Source organism: Neoarius graeffei, chromosome 12 (genome assembly GCF_027579695.1).
Source record: "Neoarius graeffei isolate fNeoGra1 chromosome 12, fNeoGra1.pri, whole genome shotgun sequence".
Taxonomy (NCBI): Eukaryota; Metazoa; Chordata; class Actinopteri; order Siluriformes; family Ariidae; genus Neoarius; species Neoarius graeffei.
Genome location: NC_083580.1, coordinates 54,138,181 through 54,164,505, shown reverse-complemented (window position 1 = coordinate 54,164,505; position 26,325 = coordinate 54,138,181). Strand labels below are relative to the sequence as shown.

At 45.4% G+C, this 26,325-nt stretch overlaps 1 protein-coding gene across 1 annotated transcript; it reads left to right on the top strand.

The window, feature by feature from the left end:
- Positions 1-510: 510 nt before the first annotated feature.
- LOC132894761 (arylsulfatase B-like) lies at positions 511-26,325 on the top strand. The gene is made up of 9 exons (XM_060934879.1): positions 511-546; positions 11,311-11,496; positions 12,466-12,652; positions 13,007-13,197; positions 13,346-13,553; positions 16,794-17,037; positions 17,219-17,289; positions 17,477-17,644; positions 26,061-26,325. The coding sequence occupies exons 1-9, from the start codon at positions 511-513 to the stop codon at positions 26,321-26,323; spliced, it is 1,554 nt and encodes a 517-aa protein (XP_060790862.1). The 3' UTR covers positions 26,324-26,325.

The following is a 26,325-nucleotide window of genomic DNA, read 5'->3' as shown; positions in this document are numbered from 1 at the left end:
CGAGAGGGTGGAAGACAAAGGTGTACGGAAAGAGGTGATCCGCATTTGCCAGGCGCTGCTGCCATCAGATGCTGAACGACTCCCAGATGTTATCGACACAGTGCACCGCGTCGGGGTGAAGAAACTGAACGCCACCAGAGGCATCATCATACAGTTCTCCTCTCGTGTACACAGAGCAGCCGTGTGGGCTGCAGCAAAGAATTCATCCTACCTCAAAGAGAACGGTCTGCGCTTCGCGGAAGATCTCTGCAAAGCCGATAGGGAATCGAGGATGAAGTTCTGGCCGCTTGTGAGTGAAGCACGCAAGGCTGGGAAAATCGCTTACTTTGTAGGTGGCCGTGCCTTCATTGAGAGACAGGAGATATCTCTTCCAGGTTGATTTAAGGAGTATGGCAACTACAATCCACCACACTTGTACCTTATGTTGCCCTTGACATTTGTGCTGGGTATTTTGCAAAAGTTTGATGGCTAAACTTAAGCTGTATTTACATTTCCTTTTACCATTATATGATGCTGCTCTCGTATCATTCCTTCATAGTTCTCAGGGTAAGAGCTGTGCGGTTAGCGCGTTTAAGTTCATCTTTATAACACAAGTTTGTCGTTATCTGTAGTTTCTCTCAACGCCAGGGGTTTAAGGGATAACTTGAAACGAAAAGCTTTATTTTTATTTGGAAAACAATGCAAAACTGATTTCTGTTTTTTTCAGGAGACTCATACTGTTAATGATGATGTGCACTTTTGGAAATCTCAGTGGGGGAATGAGGCCTTTTTCTCACATGCTACACAACGTTCTGCTGGAGTTTGCACTCTTAAAAATAATTTTACAGGGGGTATATTACATACTGACTGTGATAAGAATGGTCACTATGTATGTCAGGTTGTGGACACTCACAACTCCAACTTTATTTTAATTAACATTTATGGATATAACTTAGTATCTGATAACAAAACTTTGCTTACTATCGTGGAAAAGAAAATTTGTTATTGGCTGGCCAGATTTCCTAATGCTCATCTAATTATAGGGGGAGACTTTAATATTACTCTGGATGACACTATTGATAGGTGGCCACCAAGATACCAAACTAGTAGCAGTGCAAACTTAAAATCACTAATGCAAAAGTTTGATTTATTATGCCGCTTTTCCACTACAAACGCGGCTGAGCCGTGCCGTGCTGAGTCGAGCTGAGCGGGGCTATTGAAGTTGCATTTCGACTACAATCGCGCTGAACCGTGCTGGCTGGAAGTGGGTGGACACATTGGGTGGAGTTAGCGAAAGTGGGTGGACGTCACGTGATGTCGTTAAGCAGCGCAAACAGTGACATCAGTGACAGTGGCGGAACAAGTCAGAGCCGGGCCGGGGGCGGGGCAAATGACCGGGCATTTTATTAAAGCTTATCATAACATCATTTTAGGCTACAAAATGTCCGCAACTGCGGTGTTTACCAATTTCAACACTACCGGGTGCAACTATGTTATTTAGTACATCAAGTCCTTCAAACGAGCATGTAACTCAGAAACAAAAAACATTAGGATACTGTACATGGCTCATGATAAAACATCAATAGCCTATACTGCGCACATTATTTGAAGGGCATACGAATGAGCGCTCAGAGGTTGCAACGGTGACAGGAAGAGTCAGAAATAAAAGGAGGGCGGTGCAAACCTCACTGAATGCACTGTGTTTACCAATTTCAACACTACGGGGTGCAACTATGTTATTTTGTACATTAAGTCCTTCAAACGAACATGTAACTCAGAAACAAAAAAACATTAGGCGACATACTGTACATGGCTCATAATAAAACATCAATAGCCTACTGCGCGCATTATTTGAAGAGCATACGACGAGCCTTGCGCTCCGCGAACTCGTCCACGATGCTCTGTATGTCACTGATTCAGTGATCTTTTAAGCGGTAGTCTCACGACCCGGATAGTAAACAATAAACATGGAGGACATGGAGTCGTTAGTATTGCTGGTCTTGGTGCTGTGGCTTGTTGTCACCGACAACGCCAACAGATACTGGCAAGAGCGTATAGATGAGGCGAGGCGCATAAGGCTTCAGAAATTCTCGTAATTCATAATTATTCTTCTTCCGGGTTTGCGGTGTTTACAGATCCCAGCGTGCTCGCGGGGCGTGTGTGGGCATGTGAGGACACGCCTCCTCACCAATCAGTGCACAGGGGAGTGTCTGCTCACGCCCCCAGCCTCACTCGGCACGGTTTGGCTCGCTTCAGCCCCACTCCAAAACGGTGCGAGTTTTAGGGGCTAAGCAGGGCTGAAGCGAGCTGAGTCGTGCTGTTTTTTGGTAGTCGAAACGCGAGCCGTGTCGGGCTGAAGTGAGCTGAAGCGAGCTGAAGTGAGCTGAAAAAGGGTAGTGGAAAAGGGCCATTAGATGCTTGGAGAGAAAAGCACCCTCATGACAGAATTTTTACTTGGTGCAATAAAACAAGGAGTAGACAATCTAGAATAGATTTTTGGTTAGTTTCAAGCAATCTTAAAGACTCTTTAAATGCTAGCATTCTCTCAACCCCGTTGACTGATCACAAGGCTATCCAAATTAACATTTCTTTACTTCCCTCTTCCACTAAATTTCACCAAAACTCATACTGGAAACTTAATAGCTCTATTTTGTGTCATGAAGCAGTAAAACTCAGGGTTAAGGAACTAATACGAATCTATTGGAATGAAGCCCAAGCTGAAAGAGTATATGGAAGTAAATGGGAACTTCTAAAGTTTGAAGTTGGGAAATTTTTTAGGAAATATTGCAGTAATCTCGCTAAAGACAAACGACATGAGGAAGAAAAGGTGATTTCCAAGATAACTACCTTATCCTCCATATGCCCTGATAAGTTGTCCTCTGAAGAAAAAGAAACACTATTTGAATATCAAAACAAACTAGACAAGATCTACCAGTCTAAAGCTGAAGGGGCTTTTGTAAGGTCCAGAAGGCAATGGATGGAGGAAGGTGAACAGAACTCGGCGTATTTCTTCAGGTTAGAAAAGTCCCAGTCCAAAAATAATACCATTCATCAACTAAGAATAGACAATGTAATATGTGATGATGCAAACCAGATTGCAAACTTCTGCTCCAACTTTTATAAAAATTTATACGGCTCCCAATATTGTGAAGACAGTACTGTCTCGTTTCTGGATTCTTTAACTGGTATTACTCCAATCAGTACTGCGGACCAAGAGTTCTGTAATTGTCCAATCACTTTAAAGGAAGTAATAGACTCAATTAGCAGCTTAAAGAACAACAAATCTCCTGGAGTGGATGGTCTTACATCTGAGTTTTACAAATCCTTCTCCAAGGAATTAGCTCCGTTTTTGTTACAAGTGTTTTGCGAAAGTATTGCCGAAGGTGCTCTCCCTCCCACTCTAACACAGGGCCTCATAACCCTCATCCCTAAACCTAAGAAAGATATTTTACTTATTGATAATTGGCATCCAATCAGTCTCCTCAACAATGACTACAAAGTTTTAGCTATTATTTTTGCTAAGCGTTTAAAAAATGTTTTGGATGATATTATAGATGAGACACAATCTGGATTTATGAGAAACAGGCATATTTCCAATAATATTCAATTTGTACTTGACATATTAGATTACCCAGAGTTAATTAATAATGAAAGTTTCATCCTCTTTTTGGATTTTTACAAAGCTTTTGATTCAGTTGAACACAAATTCATTTTTAAAGCACTTGACAAATTTGGTTTTGGTGATTTTTTTTGCAGAACAATTAAAACATTGTACGCCAATGGGAGTAGCTCAATTAAACTAAAAAATGGTACATCTCCTAGATTTGAGTTAAAACGTGGGATACGTCAGGGATGTCCTATCAGTCCTTATTTATTTCTGCTTTCCACTCAACTATTAGCTAATCATATCAAAGCGAGTAATTTGAAAGGTATATCGGTCACAGATAGGGAAGTTATTATAAGCCAACTAACTGACGACACGACCCTCTTTTTACAAGACTCCTCTCAAGTTTCTCTTGCTCTCGATATAATTCAAATGTTTTCTAAAGCTTCGGGTCTTCATTTGAATGTAAATAAATGCGAACTAATGGCAGTCAAGAAATGTGAGTTACCTGCTATCTGCAATATTCCAATTAAAGAAAGAATCACATACCTAGGAATAATTGTTACAAAAAACCAAAAAGACAGGTGTGACTTGAACTTTATCCCAATTTTAGAAAGAACCAAAAAAAAAAACTTAATCAGTGGCTTCAAAGAGATCTTTCACTAAAAGGTAGAACACTACTCTCTAAGGCGGAAGGTATATCCAGGCTTACCTATGCTGCCATTTCCTTAGATGTTCATAAAAAAGTTATCAGGGAGATCGATCAGTTGCTTTATAATTTTGTTTGGAAGAATAAAACTCATTATATTAAAAAGTCTGTCTTAATGAATAATTATAGTAGTGTTGGCCTAAATTTTCTTGATTTTAGTACACTAAACAACACATTCAAGGTTGTCTGTGAAGATTCTCAATCATCCAGGTCATAGTAAACTGTGGGTGGTAGAAAAGGGCAACTGGACTTGCTTGAAGATTCTTGAAAACGTTTCACCTCTCGTCCAAAAGGCTTCCTCAGTTCTGTCTGACTAATAGGGAGTATCAGATATTTATCCTCTCCTGGCTCAGAATCAGAATCAGAATTCTGATGACCAGCTCATCTAAGGTGTCACTGAGGCATCATGTTGGTGTGGGTCGCTGGAGGCTGGGTGTGAATGGTGAGTCATTAGGGTGATCAAAGGATTGCCCGTTAGGGTGATCAATGGCAATCTGACTCTCTCTGTCCTCCTGTGAGTCCCCGAAAACAGCTGGGTCCTGGCGTACACCCAGCCGTCTGGGAAGAGTGTCCAAGACCACCTTGTAGATGGTTGACAAATGATGTCTTAGACCCCCACCTCTGTTCAGTGATGGCCGTTCCAGGTTTACAAAAATGGCTTCTTTGACTCCTCGCTCATACCAACGATCCTCTCTGGCTAAAATGCGTACGTCACAATCCCGAAATGAGTGTCCTTCATTGTTAAGATGAATGTAGGCAGCCGAGTCCTGGCCTGAGGAGCTGGCTCTCCTGTGTTGGGCCAAGCGCCTGTATAGCGGTTGCTTCGTCTCCCCAATATACGAATTTGTGCAATTCTCACTGCACTGAATTGCATACACTACGTTGTCCTGTTTGTGTCTGGGTATTCTGTCCTTAGGGTGGACCAGTTTCTGCTTCAGGGTGTTATTGGGTCTGAAATGTACTGGAATGTTATGTTTGTAGAAGATCCTCCTGAGTTTCTCAGATAGACCAGAAATGTAGGGAATGACAATGTTCTTGCGTTTGTTCCTGTTATCATCCTTGTCAGTTATGTTCCTTTTTATGCTCTTTAGGAAAGCCCAGTTGGGATAACCGCAATTCTGAAGTGCTTTCTTGATATGGTTCTGCTCCTTCTCTTTTCCCTCTAATGTTGTAGGAATGTTCTGAGCCCTGTGTTGCAGGGTCCTAATGACCCCCAATTTATGTTCCAGTGGGTGGTGAGAGTCGAAAAGTAGGTACTGGTCTGTGTGTGTGGGTTTCCGGTAGACCTCGATACTAAGGCTTCTGTCTTGTCTAATGTGTACATCACAATCCAAGAAGGCTAGATTATTCCCACTGACATCCTCCCGAGTGAAGTTGATGTTGCTATCCACTGCATTGATGTGTTTCGAGAAAGCTTCCACCTCTTGGATTTTGATTTTAACCCAAGTATCATCCACGTATCTAAACCAATGGCTGGGAGCAACTCCTGCAAAAGTGGTCAAAGCTATATGTTCCACTTCCTCCATGTATAAATTAGCCACAATAGGGGACACTGGTGATCCCATGGCGCATCCATGCTTCTGTCTGTAGAAACTTTCATTAAACTGGAAATAAGTGGTAGTCAGGCAGAGGTCAAGCAGGGTGCAAATCTGATCCGTGGTGAGTTTCGTTCTATCCAGTAAGGAGCTATCCTGAAGGAGTCGTTTTCTTACAGATTCGACTGCTTCTGTGGTGGGAATGCAGGTGAACAGAGAAGTGACATCGTAGGAAACCATGGTTTCATCTGAATCTAGTTTGAGGTCTGCAACTTTAGAAGCAAAATCTTGGGAATTTTTGACATGATATGGTGTATTCCCAACCAGAGGAGCCAAGATTGTGGCTAGGTGTTTAGCAATGTTATATGTGACCGAGTTTATACTGCTGATAATAGGTCTGAGAGGAGCTCCTTCTTTGTGAATCTTGGGGAGTCCGTATATGAGAGGCACGGCTTCCCCAGGGTACAATCTGTAGTAAAGAGCTCGGTTGATGGCTTGGTCCTTTTCTAGTTGTTGCAAGCAGCTAACAACTTTCTTTTTGTAACCACTTGTGGGGTCCCTCCTCAATGTTTCATAAGTGGTTGTATCACTGAGGAGACTGGTCATCCTGGAGTGGTAGTCCGCTGTGTTTAGCACCACTGTGCATCTCCCTTTGTCAGCAGGAAGGATGGTGATGTTCCGGTCTCTTTGAAGCACTGTAAGAGCCCTCCTTTCTTGGCTGGTGAGGTTGGAGGGGGGTGCTTTCGCACTGGATAGAGCAGCTGATATCTTCAGTCTAAGTTGTTCTGACTCCGTGTTGGTCAGGTTGTTGTTCCTGATGGCTGTCTCTGTGGCTGTGATGAGTTCTACTACCGGTATCCGCTCAGGTGAAACTGCAAAGTTAAGACCCTTGGATAAGACATCTCTCTCTGGTTGGGTGAGTACCCTGTTGGATAAGTTCTTCACCCATTTCTCTTCTATGTCCGGTTGTGTAGCCTGGTCAGATTTCTTCCTCCAAGTCAGACCTTCTGTCTTGCCAGAGGAGGTGGTTTTAGACAGCAATTTTTGAAATTTGCGCATCTGACGTTCCTTACCTTTGGTGTGTTGTGAAAACTGTGCCTTCTCAGTGAGATCAGAGACTCGTTCCAAAACTTCACTGGGAGGAAGGGCTGTCAACTCCTCAAACCTCAGTTTAGTCTTGTTCTGGAGAGCATCGATGGTGAAATGTACTTGTCTCACTCTCTCATTGAGAAGCCACTTCTGGGCTTTCTGCAGGATTATCTCAGCTCTGTGTCCTTTAACCGTTGCAATTAGGCGTAGGCTAGTGGGGATAATGTTGGTTTGTCGGCATCTCAGGTTAAAACGCAGGTGGTTTCTGTAGTCTGCCAGTTTTCTGGAACACTTCTCATACTCCCGCACCAGTCGAAGGGTTCTCATCCCAAAATGCGTGGAAACATGTCTGTGAAGATTCTCAATCATCCAGGTCATAGTAAACTGTGGGTGGTAGAAAAGGGCAACTGGACTTGCTTGAAGATTCTTGAAAACGTTTCACCTCTCGTCCAAAAGGCTTCCTCAGTTCTGTCTGACTAATAGGGAGTATCAGATATTTATCCTCTCCTGGCTCAGAATCAGAATCAGAATTCTGATGACCAGCTCATCTAAGGTGTCACTGAGGCATCATGTTGGTGTGGGTCGCTGGAGGCTGGGTGTGAATGGCGAGTCATTAGGGTGATCAAAGGATTGCCCGTTAGGGTGATCAATGGCAATCTGACTCTCTCTGTCCTCCTGTGAGTCCCCGAAAACAGCTGGGGACTAAGGCTACGTTTACATTACGTCGAATCAGCGGATCATCAGATTAATGTTCTTAAAATGATTCGCGTTTACACTAAAACCGTTAGCCGTGCACACAGCGACGCCAATACGCAGATACGCTCGGCTCCGCAGGCATCCTGCGCTCCAAATCACTCCGCCCTGAACAGCGAGTGCCCTCTGGAGGGTGCGCACTCCGGCCCTGCGCAGCTCACACAGCGCGCAAGTGAAGTGCAGAAGCCACGATTCGGGACTGAGCCGCTGTGTGTCTGATCCCAGCGCATATCACTTATTACTTGCAAGTGGAAGGATGGCAAGCCTAAAGACAATCATAACTACACAATGGGCAGTATTTGCATCAGTATTTGCAGTATTTTCATACTTTTATACTCTTTAATGAAAGGTGATACAAGGCGGAAGTCCGCGCCGGTTTTCAGCAGTCGCGTCACATGACCAACGCCAGCGAATCAGGAAGGTGGATGTCACAGTGACGTTGTCCAATGAGACGCCAGCTACAGCTCAGCACAGCATATTCGCGTATTCTCAATGTTTACACAGCACCGGACCAGATACGATCTGGATTGAATACGTGGACGCTGGCGGATTCCCGTTTCCTGGCTTTTCCAGGGGGTTTAATGTAAACGGACAGTGCATCCGCGAAGAAAACGAGATAGATACGGTCTAATGTAAACGTAGCCTAAGGTGGGGGTCTAAGACATCATTTGTCAACCATCTACAAGGTGGTCTTGGACACTCTTCCCAGACGGCTGGGTGTACGCCAGGACCCAGCTGTTTTCGGGGACTCACAGGAGGACAGAGAGAGTCAGATTGCCATTGATCACCCTAACGGGCAATCCTTTGATCACCCTAATGACTCGCCATTCACACCCAGCCTCCAGCGACCCACACCAACATGATGCCTCAGTGACACCTTAGATGAGCTGGTCATCAGAATTCTGATTCTGATTCTGAGCCAGGAGAGGATAAATATCTGATACTCCCTATTAGTCAGACAGAACTGAGGAAGCCTTTTGGACGAGAGGTGAAACGTTTTCAAGAATCTTCAAGCAAGTCCAGTTGCCCTTTTCTACCACCCACAGTTCACATTCAAGGTTAATTGGATTAAGCATTATTTAAAAGAACCTACCTCTGTTTGGAACATCATCTCAAGTCATATATTCTCTAATTTGGGTGGTCTGAAGTTTCTTCTACTTTGTAATTATAATATTGATCGTATACCTGTCTCTCTCTCAAACTTTCATAAGCAAACACTTTTGGCCTGGTCTCTTATTTATAAGCACAAATTTTCTCCTAATAGATATTTCATATGGAACAACAGGGATGTTTGTTACAAAAGGAGATCTCTATTTTTTGACAGTTGGTTTAGGAATGGCATTGTACAGGTCAATCAGCTTTTCAATAAGGAAGGGAATTTATTTAATTACCAAGATTTCCTTTCTCATTATAAGATCCCTGTGACCCCTAAAGATTTTGCGGTCGTCTTTCACGCCATTCCATCTGGTGTAATTATGCTCTTCAAGGGTTACACCACTCCACCTTCCACTGTGGCTCCTTTGCCTGATCCAATTGACACACCCATAGGGAAATTATGTTTTTTGCCAGCATCTCGTAAAAACAACAAAAAATTCGCTCCTTATTTTTAGCTGATTGTGTCTCTGTCCCATATGTAATTACCACCTGGAATACACATGTTCAGAACCTATGTTGGGGAAAAATATGGACCCTTCCTAATAGATACCTACTGGTTAACAAAGTTAAAGAAATTTCTTTTAAAATCATTCATCGTTGCTATCCTGTCAAAACATTCTTAGTGAGGTTCATTAAAGACATTGATGTATCCTGTACTTTCTGTAACGTGCACCCAGAGACTGTCTTCCACTTATTCTGGACTTGTGAACACACTCGGAATCTATGGCAAGGCATTTGTCGTTTTATTTTGGACCATATTCATGAGACCTTTGTACTATGTTTGCACAATGTATTGTTTGGATTTATAGATTATCAGAGAGAATTGGACAGTGAATTTTTTCTTGCTAATCTCATTATATTGCTGGCCAAATTTTATATCCATAAATGTAAGGTGTTGAAAATCAGACCCTCTTTTTGTACATTCAAAAAAGAAATTGAATTCTACATAAAAACAATATCAACCTCTCCCAATAAGAAAGCCATTAAAACATTATGTGCTCCAAATTTCATGTATTTTTGTAATTTATACATATGTGTGTATATATATATATATATATATATATATATATATATATATATATATTTTTTTTTTTACACGTTTGCACCATTTATAGTTTGTGTGTTTTGTTTACAGTAACCCCTGGCGTTGTATATCCGCATTTCATGTCTGTTTGTTCTGTTCATATGTTTAATAATATTGTCTGATGTACTGTATATTGTAAATGAAATGGTTTAAATTAAAAAAAAAAAAACCTATTTAAACGCCTGATCCTACTTTTACTGAAAGTGAGGGGAAAAAACGTTGAAAAGGGTAAAAGAAGGGTCCAAAGAAATTAAAATTTATATTAAATTAAGATTTGTTTCAAAGTAATTACCAAATAACATATTTTATTGCTGTGTTACTATTTACATATAAACACTTCACAACTACTCAAATCAAAAAAGTACTTCCGTAATTCTGACCTTGTGACCAAATCATGTGATGAGCAGTCAGCTGATTGGTCAATCGTGTTGCAGTGAAGTTTTGTTCGGAAGTTGTGTAGACTTGGCGTTGCAAATGCGGAACATTACAAATACGTCTTAAAACCATGTGTGTTAATTAAATATTATTAGGTGTTTTGTGATAACTGTAGGACAGTCTCAGTGTTGTGCGTTCAGACTGAAGCGGAAGTTTGTGTGCAGAGAGTTGAAGTTGTCACAGTGAGTCCTGTGAAGCAGTGATGAAGGTGTTGATTATTCCGCTGTGTGTGTGGTGTGTGTGTGGACTGTATTGCCGCTTTTCCACTACAAACGCGGCTGAGTCGGGCTGAGCCGTGCCGTGCTGAGTTGGGCTGAGTCGAGCTGAGCGGGGCTGTTGGAGTTGCATTTCGACTACAACCGCGCTGAACCGTGCTGGCTGGAAGTGGGTGGACACATTGGGTGGAGTTAGCGAAAGTGGGTGGACGTCACGTGATGTCGTTAAGCAGCGAAACAGTGACATCAGTGAGCTTTAAAGCGGTAGTCTCACGACCCGAATAGTAAACAATAAACATGGACATGGAGTCGTTAGTGTTGCTGGTCTTGGTTCTGTGGCTTGTTGTCACCGACAACGCCAACAGATACTGGCAAGAGCGTATAGATGAGGCGAGGCGCCTAAGGCTTCAGAAATTCTCGTAATTCGTAATTCTTCTTCTTCCGGGTTTACGGTGTTTACAGATCCCAGCGTGCTCGCGGGGCGTGTGTGGGCATGTGAGGACACTCCTCCTCACCAATCAGTGCACAGGGGAGTGTCTGCTCACGCCCCCAGCCTCACTCGGCTCGCTTTGGCTCGCTTCAGCCCCACTCCAAAACGGTGCGAGTTTTAGGGGCTAAGCAGAGCTGAAGCGAGCTGAGTCGTGCTGTTTTTTGGTAGTCGAAACGCGAGCCATGTCGGGCTGAAGTGAGCTGAAGCGAGCTGACGTGAGCTGAAAAAGGGTAGTGGAAAAGGGCCATTTGTGCACTGTCAGTCTCCTCCTCATGTGGTGTTTATACTGGCTGATGATATGGGCTTTCGTGATGTGGGTTATCACGGATCTGAGATTAAAACTCCCGTCCTGGACCGGCTCAGCGCCGCAGGGGTCCGGCTGGAGAACTACTACGTCCAACCGCTGTGTACTCCATCCAGGAACCAGCTCCTGACAGGGAGATACCAGGTACAGCTCTTTAACTGTGGCATGGATGCTGATACCAGAAGGGCTGGTTTGAGGATTTTAGAAACAGCTGGGGAAGCCATGGCCTCATGATTAAAGAAGCAGCTTTGGGACCAAAAGGTCACTGGTTCGATTCCCAGGAATAGCTGAAGTGCCTTTGATCAAGGCACCAAACCCCCATGCTGCTCTGGGTATGTTGTATGTTGCTCTGAATAAGAGCTGTAATGCTGATCTTCTGGGTTTTTGCACCCTGAATGAGCAGTGACCGTTCTGTGGGTGGAATTGCTTTATTGAGGTCAGAAGGAAGTAGCCAGGTTTGTCTGAGCTTCCTTGAAGGATATAGTATAATCTCTCGTCGTGAGCAGAAAAGCATCACGGCATGCACAAAACATCAAACTTTGAGGTGGATGAAGACCATGTCAGGTTCCAAGCTTGACAACCAAGCAGAAAGATTCGTGGCTATCATGGGCACAGACTCATCCAAACTGGACAGTTCAAGACTGGGAAAAGTAGAGCTGGGTTTTTTTTCTGTCCAGTTTGGGCGAAACTGTGCCCACAATAGCGTCAGATTCCTGTTCTTGGCTGACAGGATTGGAACCTGATGTCCTTTTCTGCTGTTGAAGCCCATCCACCTCAAGGTTTAGATGTTTTGTGTTCTGAGATGCTTTTCTGCTTACATGGTTGTAAAGAGTGCTTATCTAGTTTACTATAGACATCCTGTCAGCTCAGACCTGCTCTTTCTCATATATATAAAATTTGTGTGTAGATCCATACAGGGATGCAGCATGAGATTATCTGGCCGTATCAGCCATACTGTGTTCCTCTGGAGGAGAAGCTGCTACCGGAGCTAATGATGTGTTCTGAGATGCTTTTCTGCTTACATGGTTGTAAAGAGTGCTTATCTAGTTTACTATAGACATCCTGTCAGCTCAGACCTGCTCTTTCTCATATATATATAAAATTTGTGTGTAGATCCATACAGGGATGCAGCATGAGATTATCTGGCCGTGTCAGCCATACTGTGTTCCTCTTGAGGAGAAGCTGCTATCGGAGCTAATGATGGAGGCAGGTTACTTCACCCACATGGTGGGCAAGTGGCACCTGGGCATGTATAGAAGAGAGTGCCTGCCAACTTGCCGAGGCTTTCACTCCTTCTTTGGTGAGTGGGCACTGCCTAGGCTTTTCACCTCACTCACGCAGACCATGTTCACATCATCATGTGATTAAATTCCAACTGGTGTCACACTGAGACTCTGAACCAGGTTAAACATAAATGGCTTTATGCTTTCGTCCATCTATGCCTTTAGACTAACTGTTTCTGCGTCTGATCCTGTCCCCTTCTTGTGTTTCAGACTTTCCTGTGTGATATCACCGTGGTGTAACCTAGTGTTAATTTCTTCTCATCGGTTCATATTGATTTTAGTATCAAAGTTTTAAAACACAAACCTGTTTCATTCATGAATTTTATTGTGTATTCTAATTGTTTTATTGCATGTTTTTTGTTGTTTTGCAGGATATTTGACAGGAGGAGAGGATTATTACACTTATGAGCGCTGTTACTTCATCACACCACTAAATGTTACAAGCTGCGCTCTGGACCTTCGGGATGGCGAGGACACGGCGCCGATGTACCGCGGAGTGTATTCTACTGAACTCTTCACCCACCGAGCAATCAATATCATATGCAACCACAACACAGACTTGGTAATCACACACATGAATTTGTTTATCAGTCTTCGATCCTATATGTGGCGCTGCAGGGTGTAGCGAGTCGTGTATAGAGCATAGTATATAGTGTTTATTGTGTAGTATGTAGTGAATAGTGTGATGTGGTTTTTTTTTTTTTTTCCAGCCTCTGTTCCTGTATGTAGCTCTGCAAGCAGTTCATGCTCCTTTACAGGTGCCGGAGCACTACACCAACCCCTACAGTTTCATTAAGGACTCTTCGCGCAGGCATTATGCAGGAATGGTGTCAGCAATGGACGAAGCCGTAGGGAACATCAGTAGGGCACTGCAGGATGCAGGGATTTGGAACAACACCATCCTCATCTTCTCCACAGGTACACAAGCAGTAATGCACTATTATACATGTACACTGTGTGCACAATTATTAGGCAAGTTGTATTCCTGAGGATTCATTTTATTGTTGAACAAATACAGTGCTCTCAGTCAATCTAAATTGTTGTTAAACCTAAAACCTGAATGTTTAACAAAGGAAAAGGGAGTGTACCGTAGGTTTTCTCAGGGGAATATATGTGTGCACAATTACATTATTGTAATTGTATTAGGTAACATTTAGTGTGCAGAATTATTATGCAACTAAATGAAAAGCTACAGTTTTCCCATCTCACTTGTTTATTTAAAATTTTAGAGTCAGTGTAACAAGTAAACAACTCAGAATTAACAAATAAACTCTTTTGGCATTTCAGAAATATTCAGTGACCAATATAGCCACTCTTCTTTTCAGTAACTGCCATGAGTCGTCCATCCATGCAGTCTGTTCTTTTTTTTTTGTGCAGCAGCAACCACGGCCTTCCAAATGCTGTTCAGAGTGGTGTATTGTCTTCCCTCACTGTAAATTTCACATTTAAGAAGGGCCCACAAGTTCTCAATAAGGTTTAATTCAGGTGAGGGGCGGGGCCACATCATTACTCGGTCATCTTTAAGGCCTCTGCTGGTTTGCTAAGCAGTGGAGTACTTGGATGCATGTGATGGTGCATTGTCCTGCATAAAAATCATGACCTTCTTGAATGATGCAGACCTCTTCCTGTACCACTGCTTGAAGAATGTATCTTCTAGAAACTGGCAGTAGGTTTTGGAGTTGATTTAACCTGAAATGGTCCAACTAGTTCATCCTTAATAATAGCAGCCCATACCGGTACCCCTCCTCCACCTTGCTGGCATCTGAGTTGAAGTGGTGCTGTGTGTCCATTAGTTATCCAGCCACGAGCCCATCCATCTGATCCATCAAGAGTCACTCTCATTCCATCCATCCATCCATCCATCCATCCATCCATCCATCCATCCATCCATCCATCAAACCTCTGAAAAATCTGTCTTCAGATATTTCTTGGCCCAGTCTTGACATTTCAACTTGTGAGTTTTGTTTAGCGGCGGTCGTGTTTCAGCCTTCCTTACCTTGGCCATGTCTCTGAGCACCGAACACCTTGTCCTTCTGGACACTCCAGGTAGGTTGCAGTTCTGGAATATGGTGGCACTGGAGGATAACGGGTTCCTGGTAGCTTCATGTTTAATCCTTCTCAAGTCTTTTGCGGTTAATTTGCGTCTTTTCTTCTCCACACGTTTTCTGCGACCCTGTTGACTATTTGCAACAAAATGTTTGATTGTTCTGTGGTCACGTTTCAATAGCTTAGCTATTTCAAGAGTGCTGCATCCCTCTGATAGGCATATTACAATTTTTGTCTTTTCACTGTCTGGTAAATCTCTTTTTTGGCCCATTTTGCCTGAGATAAAGATGTTGCCCAATAATTATGCACACCTTAAAGGAACAGTCCACCGTACTTCCATAATGAAATATGTTCTTTTCTGAATTGAGACGAGCTGATCCGTACCTCTCCGAGCTTTGCGCGACCTCCCAGTCAGTCAGACGCGCTGTTACTCCTGTTTACTCCTGTTAGCAATGTAGCTAGTCTCAGCATGGCCTATGGTATTTTTTGGGGCTGTAGTTAGATGCGACCAAACTCTTCCACGTTTTTCCTGTTTACATAGGTTTACATGACCAGTGACATGAAACAAAGTTCAGTTACACAAATTGAAACGTGGCGATTTTCTATGCTATGGAAAGTCCGCACTATAATGACAGGCGTACTAACACCTTCTGCGCGCTTCGACAGCGCATTGATACTTTGACGGTGGCGGTGTTATCTATGAAAGCACGAGCAGGCTGCACGAGCTTTGCACGGTTTCAGTGCACAGCCTGTGTAGACCAAGCGCTCCCATTTCTCTCTCATTGTCCAGTCTTTTGGGAAACGATGAGTACTAATCCCATCAAGATTGGTGTTGCTACACCCTCCTATGATACATCTGTTAACCATTTTAATAATTACACGATAATGTTGAAGAAATTTGCAGAAAACCACCAGGTCGTTTTCTCATAAACAAACCAGCGCTGACGTAGGATTCAGAGGGAGGCGTCCAGCACGTGACGTCACAATAATCAGTGTTTGCCGGGAAATCCACATGCCAAGTTTTTTCAGAGGCGGACCAATTCGCCTCAAATGGCTTGATTTCACCTGAATTTTTCTGGTATTGGCCAAGGTAAAAAATTGCGCAAAATGTAACAGATATTTGACCAAAGTTTAATATAAAATAGGAGAATTACATTGAGTTTGCTCCTGAATTTACCAGTGATCCCCCATTCTCATTATCTCTAGCCGCTTTATCCTTCTACAGGGTCGCAGGCAAGCTGGAGCCTATCCCAGCTGACTACGGGCGAAAGGCGGGGTACACCCTGGACAAGTCGCCAGGTCATCACAGGGCTGACACATAGACACAGACAACCATTCACACTCACATTCACACCTACGGTCAATTTAGAGTCACCAGTTAACCTAACCTGCATGTCTTTGGACTGTGGGGGAAACCGGAGCACCCGGAGGAAACCCACGCGGACACGGGGAGAACATGCAAACTCCACACAGAAAGGCCCTCGCCGGCCCCAGGGCTCGAACCCAGGACCTTCTTGCTGTGAGGCAACAGTGCTAACCACTACACCACCGTGCCGCCCACACACAACATCTCATCTCATCTCATTATCTCTAGCCGCTTTATCCTTCTACAGGGTCGCAGGCAAGCTGGAGCCTATCCCAGCTGACTACGGGCGAAAGGCGGGGTACACCCTGGACAAGTCGCCAGGTCATCACAGGGCTGACACATAGACACAGACAACCATTCACACTCACATTCACACCTACGGTCAATTTAGAGTCACCAGTTAACCTAACCTGCATGTCTTTGGACTGTGGGGGAAACCGGAGCACCCGGAGGAAACCCACGCGGACACGGGGAGAACATGCAAACTCCACACAGAAAGGCCCTCGCCGGCCCCAGGGCTCGAACCCAGGACCTTCTTGCTGTGAGGCAACAGCGCTAACCACTACACCACCGTGCCGCCCACACACAACATACTGCACATAATTAGTAAACAGAGTATACTGCATACAAGTAATGCACATAAGTAATAAACGCAATTAATATACTCAGCATACTGACCATGTTTAGTGTAGTGTCGTAGTAATAATAATAATAATAATAATAATAACAGCAATAATAATTTCTAGATAACGGGGGTCAGACACTGTTCGGGGGGAGTAACTGGCCCCTGCGTGGCAGGAAGCGGTCTCTCTGGGAGGGTGGAATCAAGGGTGTGGCTTTTGTCACTGGACCACTGGTGAAGCAGTCTGGTAATGTGAACCGAGAGCTTATACACATCTCTGACTGGTTGCCCACGCTGGTGGGTGTTGCTGGAGGATCAACCAATGGGACGAAGCCATTAGATGGGTTTAACATGTCGGACACTATAAGGTAACTATTATCTTTATATATTTTTTTATTTATATACTTTTAAAACCATTATTATTAGTATTAGATTATTGTGCAGGATATAAAGTTAAAGCAAATAATAATCTTTGCACAGACTAGAGCATGTAATATGATAAACACGTGTGTGTGTGTGTGTGTGTGTGTGTGTGTGTGTGTGTGTCAGCAAAGGAAAAGCCTCTCCGAGACAGGAATTGCTACACAACATTGATCCACTTTATGTCGACGGTGCTCCATGTAAGAGAAAAAATACACATCAAACCCTAACAAAGTGTGAGTGTTGAAGTGAGACAGGTTAGCAAAAATACAGTTCAGCAGTGAGACAGGTAATCAGTGAGACAGGTAAGCGGTGATATAAGTTCTTATTAGCTTATTTGCTCATTTATTATGCCTGGGATTTTTCTCTGTCATGTTCTGTCTGGAGGTCCAGGAAAAGCTGTAGGAGCTCAACAGGAAATGCTCGACTCGTTAAAGAGAGACTCGTTAAGGAGGAATTCATTAAAGACAGGGTCTGTTTCTGTGCCATGCTTTAATGTCTCCATGCACACTGCTATTCGCTACAAGAACTGGAAGCTCCTGACTGGATATCCTGGTGAGTATGGTGTTACAATCTTTAATGAACAGAAAGTGTGTTAATGTGGTAGTGCATTAATATGTTAGTGTGTGTTAATGTCAGAGGTGGACAAAGTACCCAAATTCATTACTGAAGTCAAAGTACAGATCCCACTGGTTAAATGTTACTCCGATACAACTGAAAGTTGTACAGTCAAAATTTTACTTACGTTAAAGTACCGAAGTACTTGCTTTTAAAAATACTTGAGTATTGAAAGTACATTTTCTGTCAACGTATTATTGCCACAACGCTTACAAAACCTAACGCCGTTACCAAAGACAGAAATGTGAATTCACAAAATGAACGCATGCTGTGCCATCATGGTGGTTTAACGTTAAGCTAGCTAGTCAGTGAAACTCCACCTGACATGCTAGCAAACTCTTTTCAAACTCGAAATCATATTGGATAGCTAACGCTACTAGAAAAGAAAGATTTCTACATTCTGTTTATTTGGCAAGATTATGCTAAAACATATTTCTAAAAGGGCTTCAGATAAGTTAACATTATTAATGTTAGCGTAACTCCGTTTTTACATGCTAACTAACCATGTCCAAGTTAACTAGCTACGTGTTAACGTTAGCCGTGGACAAGGTGATGGCAACTTGGTGGGCAAATCTATAGAAAGTCATTTGACTAACCAGATTGTATAGCTATTGTAATGTTATTGCTAGCTCTAAAAGCACAAACAACTTTATTGCAAGCTTTCTCTTGGAATAAAATGTTTACAGACCTCAATATGCTTCTGCAGGTTGGATGGCAAGTTTTTGTAGGCCGTGATGTGGTTCGTTTTAGGCAAACAAAGAAAACATTTAAAACAAAACAAATCTTTAATCCTTTCAGAAATCTGAAACATGGGTTCATGGGCCATGAGTGTGTGCATTCCGCAGAAGAACCGCCTCCTTCCATTCTGCCATCAACTGATCGTGTTCAAGTAATGCTGCTGAGAAATCACTGAACTTGATTTTATAGTCTGTGGATGTGACGTGACCCTAGTGATTACTGGTGGGCTGTCTCAGTGTCACCTGGGAAAAAACAATCAGGTTTTAGAAAAGAAAAAACATCCACTTTCAAAGCTGCTTCATAATAACGAGGACCTTGATAGAAATGTAGTGGAGTAAAAAGTACGATATTTGTCTTTCAAATGTAGTGAAGTGGGCGGCACGGTGGTGTAGTGGTTAGCGCTGTTGCCTCACAGCAAGAAGGTCCTGGGTTCAAGCCCCGGGGCCGGTGAGGGCCTTTCTGTGTGGAGTTTGCATGTTCTCCCCGTGTCCGCGTGGGTTTCCTCCGGGTGCTCCGGTTTCCCCCACAGTCCAAAGACATGCAGGTTAGGTTAACTGGTGACTCTAAATTGACCGTAGGTGTGAATGTGAGTGTGAATGGTTGTCTGTGTCTATGTGTCAGCCCTGTGATGACCTGGCGACTTGTCCAGGGTGTACCCCGCCTTTCGCCCGTAGTCAGCTGGGATAGGCTCCAGCTTGCCTGCGACCCTGTAGAAGGATAAAGCGGCTAGAGATAATGAGATGAGATGAAATGAGATGAGATGTAGTGAAGTTAAAGTCATAAGTTTCAAAAAAAAAAAAAACTCAAAGTACAGATACTCAAAAAGTGTACTCAAGTACAGTACTCAAGTAAATGCATTTCATTACTGTCCACCTTTTGGTTTATGTGTGCAAGTTTGTAAATGTGTGGTCGTGCATTAATGTGTGTTAGTGCAATAGTGTGTTAATGTGCTTGAGTGTATGTTAGTGTAATACTTTTAATGTGTCTTAGTATTAACACCAGAGATCTAAGAAAAATACGTAATACATCAGCCACTAGTGTTGCTCACTGTTTTTATTCATACCGTATTTTAACAGTATCACACACCAACACTAACACACACATACACATAGTATTCTATTGCTGGGTTTCACGTGACGTCACATCCGCCTCATTAGTTATTTAAAACTTCAGCTGGTGGTCTACCAAAGCTCAGTTGACAAAGCGTTTGTACGGAGAAGGTGCATTGCTCGCATGAAAAGTGCCTTACGCTTGCGTTGTTTTTGGTTGTTCGAATCGATCAAACAGTAAAACTGATAAAAGTTTCTTCAGGGTTCCCCGTGAACTAATAAAAAAGGGTGAATGAACATGGGATTTCACAAAAAGGCGTCGAGAAAGGTGGCTTTTGAACCTCTGACTGAAATCGAAGGGAGCCGAGTCGAAGCATGCTTGAATTTGCAGTGATCACTTGGTGAAAGGTTTGTATATCCCTCTCAGCTGTCCTTAGTGTTTTCCAAGTACTTTTCTTGCTATGTGTTTTTATTTTATGGTACTTTTTTTAGTCACAAAGTGCTAAAGTCCCCGGCTGTTTCTTTGTTTACTCCTCACAAAGTCCATATGCATGAAGGCCGTGACAAAATTCTTCCCCAGCCATACAGTTACAATGCGCCATGATCACTTCTCCGTCTTATTTAACTAAGATCCAGGTCTTTTAAAGGGGTTTCTGATGATCTTTGTGAATGATTTACCTGAGAGATAAGAGCCAACACAAGTCAGAATCAAGCCAACTGTTGTTTGTTTATACTTCAACTTGCAGCGCTTCGTTGTAAAGATGTGAACGAAAAGCTTAAAACATCCGTCCACGGGCAAAAACAATCCAGGATTCATTCGACAGCAACTTGATACCGAGGTCCTTTACCCAGCCACATACAAAAAAGTTGTAAGCCTCTATACTCTTCCACGCTTTCATCTGTTTTGTGGTGTAGAAGGACGTCTGCAACACCAGATAGTTCAAGATGTCGGGGAATTCGACTGAAGGGTAGTTTTCGAGATCGTATGACAAATCCTTCTTTCCCAGACTGTAGGGGTCGATTCCATTGCACGTAGCAATCTTCTGAATATATCTAAAGCTAGCAGTGGCTTCTAGATTACGAGGATATGCTGATAAGTTATCGCTAGTTGTTTGCACTACGGCAGCCGTTTAGACCACCAGCTATTTCACTTCTGGTAAAACCGCTAAGAAAGTCACGTGACTGAAACCCAGCAATTGAAGGGTGTGTTTATAAGCTGACTGTTAGGGTTTTGCTGGGATTCGAACCTGGTTCGTTGGTGTGATAATCCAGCAAACCCCCACTAGGCCACCAGGGGGATGACTCAAATGCAGAGGCGTGAGGCGGAAGTAGAAAAAGAATCAAAAGGTTTATTTAAACTATATACACTATATACAGGGCAAAACAAAAGACAAAAAAAACCAAAGAGTATAATCCAAAAGAAAAGCAAAGTGCAAAAATTCAAAAGCTAAGAAGATCAAAAAACACAGTACAAAGGAAACTGGAGATAAACATAACAGCACAAAGACTCCGTGACAAGAGGACTGAACTCAGGGGTATAAATAGACAAACTAATTAAGGACACAGGTGAAGATAATTAGGCAATTAACACAAACACAAAACACAGGAACAGTGGCGGCCTCTAGAGGCCAAAATAAACACGACATGAAAAGGAAATAACAGCGGCCTCTAGAGGCCAAAACAGTCCTAGTCCTAACAGGACCCCCCCCTCTAGGAGCGTCTCCTGACGTTCCCAGGGCGATCCGGATGGGCCGAATGGAAGTCCCGACATAGTTCTTTATCAAGGACATCCCGAGCAGGAACCCAGCAGTGCTCCTCAGGACCATAGCCCTCCCAGTCCACCAGATATTGCAACCCGCCGCAGACCCGGCGGGAGTCAAGCAGGCGATTCACAGTGAACACAGTCTGCCCCTGGAAGATGCGGGGGGGTGGGGGGTTCCTAGGGGCAGGGGCATACGTAGACGTCAGTACGGGCCGTAACAGGGAAACATGGAAAGTGGGGTTGATCCTCAGAGTCCGGGGCAACTGGAGCCGGTAGGAGACAGGGTTCACCCTGCGCACCACCTTGAAGGGGCCAATGTAGCGAGGAGCAAGCTTGCGGTTCTCCACCCGCAGTGGAAGGTCCTTAGTGGACAGCCAAACACGCTGCCCAGGGCGGAAAGTGTGTGCAGGTCTTCTATGGCGGTTGGCCTGAGTCTGGTTGGTTCTGGAGGTCTGTATGAGGGTCTTCCTGACCTTGCTCCAGGTCTTGCGACACCGTCTCACATATTGGTTGACCGAGGGCACCCCCGCGTCCTCCTCCTGGTCCGGGAACAGAGGTGGCTGGAACCCGAATTGGCACTGGAATGACGACAGCTTGGTGGCCGATGACTGCAGGGTGTTGTGGGCGTACTCCGCCCATGGCAGCCAGGTGCTCCACGATGTCGGGTTATCCATAGCCAGGCCTCGCAGGGTGGTTTCCAGGTCCTGGTTGAGCCTCTCCGTCTGACCATTGGACTGTGGGTGAAACCCAGAGGAGAGGCTGGCAGTGGCTCCGATGACCTTGCAGAACCCGTGCCACACTCGGGAGGAGAACTGGGGCCCTCGGTCTGAGACGATGTCCTGTGGAAGACCAAAGACTCGGAAGACATGATTAAACAAAAGTTTCGCAGTTTCAAGAGCAGAGGGGAGTTTGCACAGTGGTATGAAGCGGCAGGCCTTGGAGAATCTGTCAACTAAGACCAAAATGACCGTGTTACCTTGTGACTCAGGGAGACCCGTGATAAAGTCGACTGCCACGTGGGACCAGGGACGCCGGGGAATGGTCAGAGGATGCAGGAGACCCTGGGGACGCTGTCGTGGGTTCTTGGTTCTGGTGCAAACCTCACAGGACAGGACAAATGACCTTACTTCCTTCTCCATGTTAGGCCACCAGAAGCGTCTTTTCAGGAAGTCCAGGGTCCTCCGAGCTCCCGGGTGGGCGGTGAGAGGGGAAGAGTGACCCCACTGGAGAACCTTGGCCCGGGCTTGATGTGGGACGTACAAGAGGCCTGGTGGCCCCGTCCCAGGACCGGGGTCCTGGCGTTGGGCTCGTCGGACAGCCTCCTCAATACCCCAGCGGACAGGGGCCACAATCCGGGACACAGGGATAATAGGCCCGACTTCATTCTCCCTGTTAGTGGCAGAGAACAGTCTGGACAGTGCGTCAGGTTTGGTGTTCTTGGAGCCGGGGCGGTATGAGAGGGTGAAGTCAAACCGACTGAAAAACAGGGCCCACCTAGCCTGTCGAGGGTTCAGTCTCTTGGCTTGCTGGAGGTACTCCAGGTTCTTGTGGTCAGTCCAAACCAGGAATGGATGTTGTGCTCCCTCCAGCCAGTGCCTCCACTCCTCAAGGGCCAGTTTGACCGCTAGCAGTTCTCGATCCCCCACATCGTACCGGGACTCAGCAGGACTCAGGCGGTGGGAGAAGTAAGCGCAGGGGTGCAGCTTTCCTTCCGAACGTTGAGAGAGCACCGCGCCGACACCACTGTCCGAGGCGTCCACCTCCACGATGAATGGTTGGGAGGTGTCCGGGAGAACCAGAATGGGTGCCGTGCAGAAGCGGTCCTTGAGGTCTTTGAACGCCTTTTCTGCCTGAGGAGACCAGCCATAAGATCCACCTGTCCCTTTGGTGAGGTCTGACATGGGTGCTGCCACAGAACTGAAGTTCCTGATGAACTTGCGGTAGAAGTTAGCGAATCCTAAGAACCGCTGAACCTCCTTAACGGACTTGGGAGTAGGCCAGTCCCAGACGGCCAGGGTCTTGGCAGGGTCCATTTGGAGTTGGCCTGTCCGTACAATAAATCCCAGAAAGGAGACCTCGGGAACATGAAATTCGCATTTCTGGGCCTTGGCGAACAGATTGTTCTGTAGCAGCCTCTGGAGAACCTGGCGGACATGGTGGCGGTGCTCCTGCACGGTCTTGGAAAAGATAAGGATGTCGTCGAGGTAGACAAAAACGTATAGGTTAATCATGTCCCTTAAGACGTCGTTGATTAGGGCCTGAAAAACAGCTGGTGCGTTGGTGAGTCCGAAGGGCATCACCTGGTATTCGTAGTGCCCAGACGGGGTGTTAAAGGCAGTCTTCCACTCGTCTCCCTGTCGGATACGGATGAGGTGGTATGCGTTCCGTAGGTCCAACTTGGTGAAGACGGTGGCGCCTTGGAGCAGGTCGAAAGCTGTGGACATCAGCGGAAGGGGATATCGGTTGCGCACAGTGATCTTATTCAGGCCCCTGTAATCAATACATGGTCGGAGCCCCCCATCCTTCTTGCCGACAAAGAAGAAGCCGGCTCCAGCAGGTGAAGTGGAGGGTCGAATAAACCCAGAGACCAGGGCATCTTTGAGGTATTCCTCCATGGCCTTGCGTTCTGGCTGAGAGAGTGAAAACAGTCTGCCACGAGGAGGGGTAGTCCCAGGGAGCAAGTCGATGGCACAGTCGTAGGCCCGGTGCGGAGGAAGAACGGCGGCCCTGCTCTTGCTGAATACCTCCTTGAGATCCCAGTACTCTGTGGGAACTTGAGATAACTCGGTGAGATCAGGGGGCTCGGCAGGAGACACAGGAGAGCTAGAGAGCAGACAAGAGGCATGGCATGCAGGGCCCCATTCCACAACCTGGCTTGTTACCCAGTCTATGCGAGGGTTGTGGCGAGTAAGCCAAGGAAGGCCTAGAATAACTGGGAACTCAGGTGAAGGAATCAGGTGCAGGGATATTTCTTCCTTGTGACCTTGAGACTGGAGGAAAACTGGAGAAGTAACTTGGGTGACTCTTCCATCACCTAACGCTTGGCCATCGAGGGCAGACACAGACAGTGGGACTTCAAGAGGTGCAGTCGGAATATTGATGCTTTGGGCGAAGTGAATATCCATAAAGTTCCCAGCCGCCCCTGAGTCTATCAAAGCTTGACAAGAGTGGACAGACTCACCCCAGGAGATGGAGACCGGGATGTAGATTCCTTGGCCAGGGAGTCCGGGAGAGAGGGTAGGCCCCGTCACAACCCTCCCTCGGCTGGACGGGGCGGTCCTTTTCCCAAGAGTTCGGGACATGATGCTCGGAAGTGACCAGGCTTGCCACAGTAGATGCAGCACTTGTCCCTCCTTCTGCGCTCCCTCTCAGATGCGGAGAGGCGAGTACGACCCACTTGCATGGGTTCTGGACAGTCACTGAAGGAGGTAGACGGTCTCCAGGTAGAGGTAGGGAGGCTGGGGGGGCTCAAGGCTTGGTGGCGTTCTCTCATCCTGTTGTCCAGACGAATAGCATGTGAGATGAGGGTTTCGAGGTCACTTGGGCATCCAATAGAGGCCAGACCGTCCTTGATGGGGTCAGACAGACCATGGTGGAAGGCTGACACCAGGGCAGTCTCGTTCCATCCACTTACTGCTGCGAGTGTTCGGAACGAGATGGCGTAATCTGCGACGCTTCCTCCTTGCCGGATGGACATGAGCTTTCGGGCTGCGTCGGTACTGATGTCTGCCTGATCGAAGACCCGAAGCATCTCTTCAGAAAACAGCTGGAAATCAAAGCACTCAGGTCCCTGTCTTTGCCAGATAGCAGTAGCCCAGGCTCGCGCCTTACCAGCTAATAAGGTGATCACAAAGGCAATCTTGCGGCGATCCGTAGTGTAGGTGGTAGGCTGAAGCTCAAAGGTGAGTTGACACTGGGTAAGGAACTCTCGGCACTCACTGTGCTTGCCGTCATACCTCTGTGGTGCAGGAAGGCTGGGTTCGCGAGGTGAAGAAGGCAGCATTGCAGGAGGCACTGGAGCAGGAGTGGGAGCTGGATCAGGAGCAGGAACTGGATCAGGAGCAGGAGATGCAGGCAGAGATGTCAGCTGTGCCAGGGTTTTCCCAATTTGCTGAAGCAGTTCCTCGTGGCGAGCGAGGGCCTCACGTTGGCTGGTGAGCGTACGTCCATGAGCGTCCATGGTCGCTCCGAAGCGTGTCAAAGCTGCCATAATTCCCTGAAGGTTGGCCGGGTAGACAGTTGAAGCAGCCTCTGCTGAGTCGGTCATGACGGAGTCTTTCTGTTAGGGTTTTGCTGGGATTCGAACCTGGTTCGTTGGTGTGATAATCCAGCAAACCCCCACTAGGCCACCAGGGGGATGACTCAAATGCAGAGGCGTGAGGCAGAAGTAGAAAAAGAATCAAAAGGTTTATTTAAACTATATACACTATATACAGGGCAAAACAAAAGACAAAAAAAACCAAAGAGTATAATCCAAAAGAAAAGCAAAGTGCAAAAATTCAAAAGCTAAGAAGATCAAAAAACACAGTACAAAGGAAACTGGAGATAAACATAACAGCACAAAGACTCCGTGACAAGAGGACTGAACTCAGGGGTATAAATAGACAAACTAATTAAGGACAGAGGTGAAGATAATTAGGCAATTAACACAAACACAAAACACAGGAACAGTGGCGGCCTCTAGAGGCCAAAATAAACACGACATGAAAAGGAAATAACAGCGGCCTCTAGAGGCCAAAACAGTCCTAGTCCTAACACTGACAAGGCAAGGAGTGTCATTGTGTGTGTGTGTGTGTGTGTGCAGGCTGTCCTCTGTGGTTCCCTCATCCAGGTGAGATGGTAGGTGGAGTCTCAGATGAAGCTCCTCCCCTTAAGCAGGTGATGCTGTTTGATATCGATGCTGATCCTCAAGAGAGAAATGAAATTTCCCATCAGCACCCGAAAATTGTGGACTTCCTGTTAAAGCGGTTAGAGCAGCTGCAGGAAGGGGCACAGCCCATCAACTATCCGCCCGACGACCCCCGCTGTGACCCCCAACACACCGGCGCCTGGGGGCCATGGCAGTGACC

Bases quoted from the DNA above. Each gene is read 5' to 3' on its own strand.
- LOC132894761 (XM_060934879.1), top strand. From the start codon at position 511: ATGCTGCTCTCGTATCATTCCTTCATAGTTCTCAGG. The intron at 12,653-13,006 runs GTGAGTGGGCAC...GTTGTTTTGCAG, and splicing joins AGGCTTTCACTCCTTCTTTG to GATATTTGACAGGAGGAGAG. The intron at 13,554-16,793 runs GTACACAAGCAG...AATAATTTCTAG, and splicing joins CATCCTCATCTTCTCCACAG to ATAACGGGGGTCAGACACTG.